The sequence below is a fragment of the Lotus japonicus genome, chromosome 5 (genome assembly GCF_012489685.1).
Source record: "Lotus japonicus ecotype B-129 chromosome 5, LjGifu_v1.2".
Taxonomy (NCBI): domain Eukaryota; kingdom Viridiplantae; phylum Streptophyta; class Magnoliopsida; order Fabales; family Fabaceae; genus Lotus; species Lotus japonicus.
This window is the reverse complement of record NC_080045.1, coordinates 32,854,862-32,863,566: the sequence shown is the minus strand read 5'-3', so window position 1 is coordinate 32,863,566 and position 8,705 is coordinate 32,854,862. Positions and strand designations below refer to the sequence as shown.

At 38.0% G+C, this 8,705-nt stretch overlaps 1 protein-coding gene across 1 annotated transcript; it reads left to right on the top strand.

The window, feature by feature from the left end:
* Positions 1 to 1,620: 1,620 nt before the first annotated feature.
* LOC130718771 (uncharacterized) lies at positions 1,621 to 8,093 on the top strand. The gene is made up of 3 exons (XM_057569398.1): positions 1,621 to 2,322; positions 2,942 to 3,152; positions 3,312 to 8,093. Exons 1-3 carry the CDS (start codon positions 2,161 to 2,163, stop codon positions 8,057 to 8,059), a joined length of 5,121 nt encoding a protein of 1,706 aa, XP_057425381.1. The 5' UTR covers positions 1,621 to 2,160; the 3' UTR covers positions 8,060 to 8,093.
* The last annotated feature ends 612 nt before the right edge of the window (positions 8,094 to 8,705 follow it).

Sequence of the window (8,705 nt, the reverse complement as noted above, 5' to 3'; positions counted from 1 at the left end):
AGCGCCATTCCAGTTTATCAATTTTTAAATAATGTAAACGATGGACGTTTTCCTCCCTCCATTTCCTTTCACTCCATTCCATCTCCCTCCATCAATCCAAAAAAAACCTTAGAACACAAATTTAAGTGTTAGAGGAATAGAGGGGGATGGAGAATGGTGGAATGAAGAAAAGAAAGCGAATTGCTGGAAGATAGGAATGGTTCAGGTTTTGAGTTTGAAAGTTGATGAAATCGGAAGATGAAATGATAAGCTTTTGGGGATTTTTGGCATGTGAGAAAGAGAAAATAACATGTACAATATATCCAAAAAATACAATGAAAAAAAAAGGTGGTTGTTGAGACTAGAGTAGAAATTGGATTTAGTTGTCGATGCCCATTTGGGTGAACCATTAATATTTTGGTCCACCGGTACTCCATGGGCATTTTAGACTTTACACTCGAGGATTTTAGACTTTTCCCCTTCTTCTCCTTCTCCCTCCCATTCTCCCCTCCTCTCACTTCAACCACCATCAGCCACCGTGAGATCGAAGCCTGCCAACCTCCCACCAAATGAGCCTAAAGACTCACTGGAGTAGAACAAGGTTTTCGTATTGGGTTACAACAGGAACGACGCCAACAGTGCTACGATCTTAGTTTGGATCATCGACACAACGACATTTGTTTCGATCTCTCTGACAACCCGGTGCGAGATGCTCTGGATAGCCCTTAGAACCAACATAAATTTTCCCAAATCACCTAGCCATCGCCACTGTTCTTCGCATCTGAGACGCACAACCACCACCATCAAAGGGCCCGGTAGAGTGGAAGATCTGATGTGAATCGAAGGGAGGAACATCAGTGGAGAAATCTGAGTGGTGGTGTATCTGGTTCTTTTCTTCATCTCCTCTCTGTTTGGTTGAGGTTTGGGGTTTATGTTGTGGGTTGTGTTGGAGGCTGAGAGGGGGGTTTTTAGCATCTGATTCACAAGGCTTTGGTACAGAGGTTGGGAAGGGAGGTTATGGTAGGGTATTATATCACAGGGTTGATGGAGGCGAAGAACCTGGTTTGGTGGTGGGGTTTGGGCCACGGTTTAGGTATTGTTGCGCTGAGGGTCACGGTGGTTGGATTACATTGGTTGTGTTGTGGTGGTTTCTGGTTCTTGGTTCTTGGTGATTCAGTGACACATGAAGGTGGTTGGGGAAGAAGAGTCTGACCTTTACATTTTTACCCTTTTGTTATCCATTAAATTTTGACCATCCAATTAAAGAATATTCCAAGATGCTAAGATCTAATGGTGATTAATCATGGAGCACCGGTGGACCAAAATATTAATGGTCCACCCTAGTGGGCACCTTGATTGTCAATCTATCATAGATTTAACCATTGAATTTAAAAAAAAAATCACAGCCTTAATATTATATTTCTTCTATCATTCTGAAAAACAACAATTCTATCTTTATTCATTTAGAAAAAGTTTTACTCCTCATATATTTTATTTCAAAACTTTTAAATTTAAAAATCAAGTGAATTTTAAAAAAGATTTCGAGTTGAATAAAAAAATATAAATTCTTTTCATATTTATATAAATAATTTTTTTCTTTCCGATATAAAAAAAATGAAAATTTATGGTAGATTAATACACAATTAAAACAAAGAACATATATATTTAATACACAATTAAAAAAAGTAAAAAAAAAACATAATATTTAACAAAAATTTGATTTTAAATAGCAAAAGTCACCGAGGGCACGGTGGAGGTAAAATATCATGATACGGAGAAATTTGAAATTACTAGTATTTTGAAATTTGAACTCCAATTTACATGCTGCTGTATTCAGTTTCCAATCCGCAATTAAGAAAGCACAATAGTACAATACTCTTTCCTTATTGGAAGGACGGAAGGTAGAGGAGGAAACTGAAACGAAACTGTTGTTGTGGAATTTGAAAAGTAACTGATCTCTTTACCGTACAATAATAACAATAATTATTGACCATATATTTTCCAAGTCTTTTCAACTTACTTCGCCAAGAAGGAAAGAAAGGAAAGGAGTCTCTCTCTTTGTCTTCCCAATAATAAGTAAAGCAAGTAGCAACAACACTCACTTTTCTTCTGCTTCCCTCTTTCTAACGTGTATGTGCTTCTTCACTAGTACTAGTTACTTCTGATCCTGTGATTTTGATAATGGCTGCTACACCAAAAGAACATGTTGAAGAGATACGAAGCAACAAATTCTCCATTGGCGGCAAACCCAACCCTTTAACTGAGGATCTTCACCAGGCTGTCAAGAATCTCTCTGCTGAACTTTATGCTAAAGATGTGCATTTCCTCATGGAACTTATTCAGGTAAGCACTTCTTACCATATTTCTTTTAACTTTTTCATATATATATATGTGTGTGTGTGGGTGTTATCCTGTTTTGATTTTGTAATGATGCATGCCAACAATTTTTGTTTTGTTTTTTGGTGTGTATATGTTGCTTTAGAAATATTTAGACAATTCTGTTTTTTGTTTTTCTTTACCTTTTGTTTTTTATGCAATGCTTGATTAAGTTGAGAGTAGATGGTCAAGCATTTTGGAAAAAAAGTATGATTAAGCGCTTATCCTACTATAAGTGATCAATGCTCAAATAGAACAAATTATTTGGATAAAATATTACTACCATAACCAAATAATTTCAGCTTTGGGTAAAATTCTCTAAACAGTAACCAAGTTTTCACATGATAAAAACATTTTTTAAGCTCACATCATGATGTCACAAGGATCCAGTCCTTGTAAGGGAACACATTTTTGTGCCTGATAGTTAAAAGCTGAGTATGTTTGTTGTTTCAGTAGCAGGATAAAGGTTTGAATCGTTTGATTCTCTCTGTCTATAATATATATGATGTAGCAATCTTATTATCCAATTATATTTGTTGGTAGTTGTTGATTCACTATCCTAAATATATATTGCCAACTTCCACAGAATGCTGAAGATAACCAGTACCCTGAGGGAGTGAGTCCAGCCCTTGAATTCATAATAACTTCGGAGGACATTACAGATAGTGGTGCTCCTGCCACATTGTTGATTTTTAACAATGAGAAGGGTTTCTCTCCAAGAAACATCGAATCTGTTTGCAGTGTTGGACGGTCCACGAAGAAAGACAGTAGGAGCAGTGGTTACATAGGCGAGAAAGGTACACTCTGTCATTTAGATGTGACTACAAAAATGTTCTGAACTTTAATTTCAAAAAAGCAAAGACTAATTTAGCTAATTTAACATTGCTTTAGAAATTGTCACTCTAAATGAGTTGAATGTAAATGTTGATGGAACCTTTTCTGTGGTTGAATTGCAGGAATTGGTTTCAAGAGTGTATTTTTGGTTACTGCTCAGCCTTACATATTTAGCAATGGATATCAGATAAGGTTCAATGAGAAGCCTTGTCCACATTGCTGTCTTGGTTATGTAGTTCCTGAATGGGTTGAGGAGAAGCCAACACTTCAAGACATAAGACAGATATATGGCAAAGATTCCCTTCCAACCACGACCATCGTGTTGCCTCTGAAGTCGGATAAAGTCAATGCTGTGAAGCAGCAACTCTCCAGCATTCATCCAGAAGTTCTATTATTCCTTTCAAAAATCAGACAACTCTCTGTCAGGGAACACAATAAGAATCCTAAACTGAATACGGTTGCTGCTGTCTCTATTTCAAGTGAGATTAACTTCATGACGAGGAAGAATATGAATGCTGAGTCTTACACGCTTCATCTTTCCGCGGAGGAAAGTTCTAATTCTGGAAAGGAATGCAGCTACTACATGTGGAAGCAAAAGTTTCCTGTGAGGGTGGAAAATGTAGTGGAAAGGAGAACGGGCGTGGAGGAATGGGTTATAACGCTAGCCTTCCCGAATCAGGAGAGGCTTCACAGGGGATTGAGCTCACCAGGAGTGTATGCCTTTCTTCCTACAGAGATGGCCACTAATTTCCCTTTCATAATTCAAGCAGATTTTGTTCTTGCTTCGTCACGCGAAACAATTCTCATGGATGATAAGTGGAACCAAGGTATACTTGAATGCATTCCAACGGCTTTTATGGATGCATTTAAAACACTTGTAATAGGTTCAGATGAAGCTCCCGTTTCCAGTTTGACTCAGATGTTCAGATTCCTTCCTATTGAGAGTTCTCCATATGAGAAGTTAAACCATGTCAGAGACAAAATCAAAGCAAAACTTCTTGAAGAAGCCATTGTTCCTATTGAGACATACACTGAGCAGAAGCACTTTTACACGCCTCGCGAAGTTGGCAGGTTACTTCCTGAATTCTGGAATATTTTGAGTAAGGCTCGATCGGAACGAGTGTACTTGCTTGACCTGTCTTCTCATGATGGGAGGAAAATCTTGAGTTCTGCTTTTGACAGAAGCGAGTATGACCGCGTACTCAATTTTTTAGAGGTGAAACCAGTCAATGTTGATTGGTATGCAAAGTGCATCCAGAGCTCTAATCTTGTAGATGGAGTGTCAGAAGATGTTTATCTGGAGCTTCTGTTGTTTGTTACTGAAAACTGGTTAACAATGTTTAAGGACTCCAAGATGGCGAGAGTTCCTTTGATTAAATATGTTGGTCCTGATGGTAGTCTGTCCCATTTCAGTTTTTATGATTGCACACAGGGTTCAAAGCAAGTAGTCCTAGCAGATTCAAGAGATTCAAGTGAGTCATGTCCTTGCTCGTGGCTGATTGATTGGAACAAGGAATTCGCATGTTCATCCAACAAGTTTTTTATGCCAGAAAGCACACAGGAGGCTATCTTGCAATTTTCTCAGAAGCGGACTTTGTTGGAATTGCTAGAAAATCAAGTTCATGTTAAGACTTTGAAACTGTACACTTTTGCAAATGGCCTTTGCAGTTCTATTAAAAATAACCGCAAGCGTGCCATTGCATATGCTCATTTCTTGTATCACTCATTCAATAAACACTACTTGTCGAGTCGGCAGGTCGATGATCTATGTGGTTCTATGCCACTTGTGGATAAGGATGGATCTGTGACTGAATGCAGGAAAGGGGTTCTTGTACCTTCAGAGGGGAGCAAATGGGTAGACTTGATTGTCACTAATCCATGGAGAAGCGAAAACTATGTTGAGCTGGGAAATGAGTACTTGCGTTCTTCTCATTATGCAGGTAAATATACAGGCCCTGGGAAACTGATTGAATTCCTAAAAAAGCATGCTGATGCTTCTGACATACCCTACATTTCTCCTCCTAATGCTGGATTATCTGCCGTAGAGACGCCCCTAAAGGAATATAATGCCTTTTTGCTTTTGGATTGGATTCGAAACCTGAAGTCTAGAGGAGTGCAGCTGCCAGAAAGGTTCTTGAAATGTATAAAAGAAGGGAGCTGGCTTAGAGTTACAGCCTATGGATTCAGGCCTCCTTCCAAGTCGTTCTTAATTCGCTCATCATCATCATTGGGACAGCTTCTGCAAACTGGTTCCGTTCTTGTTGACCTTCCACTGATCGATGAGAGCTTCTATGGGGAAAGATTAAAAGGTTATGACGAGGAGTTGAAAACAGTTGGGGTAATGTTCAGTTACGACGAAGCATGTGAATTCATTGGAAAGGAACTAATGACTCGTGCAACTTCTTTCAATTTAAGTAAGAGTCATGTACTTTTGATGCTCAAGTTTATTCAGTATCTCAGGAAAAGTTTACTTCCTCTAGAAAAATTTGTCAACAGAGTGAGAGGGGGAAGTTGGCTGAAGACTTCTCATGGTCTCAGGTCTCCTGTAGGATCTGTATTGTATGATTCTGAATGGGAAGTGGCATCACAAATTAGTGATATCCCTTTCATTGACCAGTCTTATTTTGGTGATGAAATACATGATTTCAAAGAGGAACTCAAGTTGTTGGGTGTGATAGCTGGCTTCACTGAAAATTACCAAGTTGTAGTTGATCATTTAAGATCACCTTCAAATCTGGTTCATTTGTCAGCTGATGCTGTACTCCTGATAATGCAATGTGTAAGGTCCTTGCATGCTCCTAGTAAACTCTTGAATTCACTGAAGGGAACAATTTTCTTGAAGACCAACCTGGGTTATAAAAAACCAAGTGAATGTTTCTGGTATGACCCTGTGTGGGGCTGCATCTTTGAGGTTTTTGATGATGTTCCTGTGATTGATCATAAGTTCTATGGTGAGAAGATTTTCACTTACAAACATGAATTGAAGCAAATAGGGGTGGTTGTTGATTTTGAAGATGCTATTGATAAGTTTGCTCCTCTTTTCAAACAAAAGGTTTCGAAAAATTTATTTAACCCACAGCATGTCAAGTCATTTCTCTCTTGTTGCAAGAAGCTCATGGCAACTGAATACAAATTTCCTTCTGATTTCTCACTCATTATACGACAGCAGAAGTGGTTGCAGACAAGGCTTGGTGATTATAGGGACCCAAGACAGTGCATTTTATATGGTCCAGAGTGGAAATCTATCTCTTCAATAACTCTTCTCCCTTTCATTAATGACAGTGACAATTGCTATGGTATGGGAATACATGAGTACAAGGAAGAGCTGAAGAGTTTTGGTGTTGTTACTGAATTGAAAGGTGGTCTGCAATTTGTGCCTAAATATCTGAAATTCCCCTCAGACCCCTCCACCATTACTCCCGAAAGCGTGTTTTCTTTGTTGGAGTGTATCCGACTTCTAATGCAAGAGAAGAAGCTAGTCATTGAAGATTATCTCACAAAAAGATTGTCCAGAAATTGGTTAAAGACTCATGCTGGTTATCTTCCTCCTGATAAGTGTTTGCTGTTTGGTTCTAAATGGGATTTGTACCTGAAGCCAAGTGATGGTCCATTCATTGATGAGAATTTTTATGGACCTAAAATTGCATCATACAGCAAAGAACTCAATGAAATAGGAGTTATTGTTGGAGTAGAGAAAGGATGCAACTTGGTTGCTAGTCACCTGGACTATCTCTCTAATTATGAAACCATTGTAAAGATATATCTGTACTTGAACCAACAGAGCTGGAAACCTGAGGATAAAGCTGCCAAAAATGTGTGGATTCCAGATAGAATCAAAGGTGGAAAGTGGGTCAATTCTGAAGAATGCATCATACATGACCCGGATAATCTTTTTGGTTCTAAGTTTCATGTTCTTGAAGGCATATATGATAAGAAGATTCTTCCTTTCTTCTCCTTTGCCATCGAAGTCAGAAACAAGCCCTCACTTGACGATTATGTCGCCCTTTGGAATGATTGGGAGAGTTCTGTGGAACAGTTGCCATTTGACAAGTGCAGCATGTTCTGGATGTTTATCTTGAAGCATTTGAGCTTACATCCAGAGAAGAAGCTTTCTGAAAGCTTGAAGAAACTTCCTGCAGCATCAGGCAACAATGAAATATTTTTATTGGATAAAGAGGATGTTTTTATTCCTGATAACCTTCACCTGAAGAAGATTTTCGAGGATGAAACGGTTTTCGCTTGGTATCCTCAGCAGAACCTGGCGCCATCATTGAGGTGTAAATTGTTTGATATTTACAGAAAAATCGGTGTTCGAAATATCTCTGAATCTCTGCAGAAAGAAGAATCATCATTTCTGAATGAGGTTGAGCTCCAGCAGGTTGATCCAAATACTATTTTCAATGTGAAGGGACTTGTTACACTTATTCTTGGTTTTCTTGCTTGCTCTAGCCTACAAATGGAACCAGGAAAGAGACATGAAGCTGTTAAAGGTCTTTTAAACCTGAGTTTCCTTGAGACATTGGAACCAATCACGGTGAGCTATAGTTTGTCACTATCTTCAGGTGACGTGATTACCAAGAAAGCTAACAGAATAGTGCGCTGGGAAAGGCAAGGCTCCAAGTTTTTCACCCACAAGATGAATGGGCTTTCTGGGAATTCACTGAAATATGCTACTTATTTCTCTGAAGCAGTATCCGAGGGTGTTCTGCGTGAGAATCTTGAACACATTCCTGAACTCTGTGAGCTCATCAAGTTGGGTTTTGTGCTGAAATTTGAGAAAGAAGAAATTGAATTTCTGATGGAGTCCAAGAATCTGCAGATTTCATGTGAGGATGAGGAGTTCCTAAGTTCTGCATTCCCATCTGAATAAGTCTACTGCATAGATCTTAAGCTTTACTTGTTACTCTAATCTATGTTTTGAGTTTGCTTGTTTTGTTTGCTTTTGATTTCCCTTGTCAGTGCTTTGTGATCATTTTATGATGGAATTATGAGTCTATGACTTGTTTGTACTTTGATTTTCTAATTGAATTACTCAAGTACTAGTCTATGACTATGATATCTTTGCTTTCCTTAAATTACTTTTATCTGACTTGACAGCAGCTTATGGTCTTTGACTTGGAATCTCACGTATGAATTGAAAGTGGGTTTCCACAATTCCATTTGGGAAACTTTTCTAGTAGAAATTTTCATATTTACATAAAATTAATGTTACAATAAAAAATAAGAAGGATGTACAGCAACAAACCAAAAAGGGTGACCTCTTGCCTATTGTCTCATTTGAGACAGTTTCAAAACAGTCTCAAATGCAACCAATAAAGGCATGACACGTGTTAATTCTATTTTTTTATTTTTTTATTTTTAGTAGTAACTAGATATTCAATCTTTTAACACCAACATTTTACTAAACTAAATTTTAGTCCCAACTAATCTACATTATTATACTTTCTTCTCAAGATATCATAAATTATGATTTAACCCATAACATTTATCAAATTATATTTTAAATCTTTAGCAAT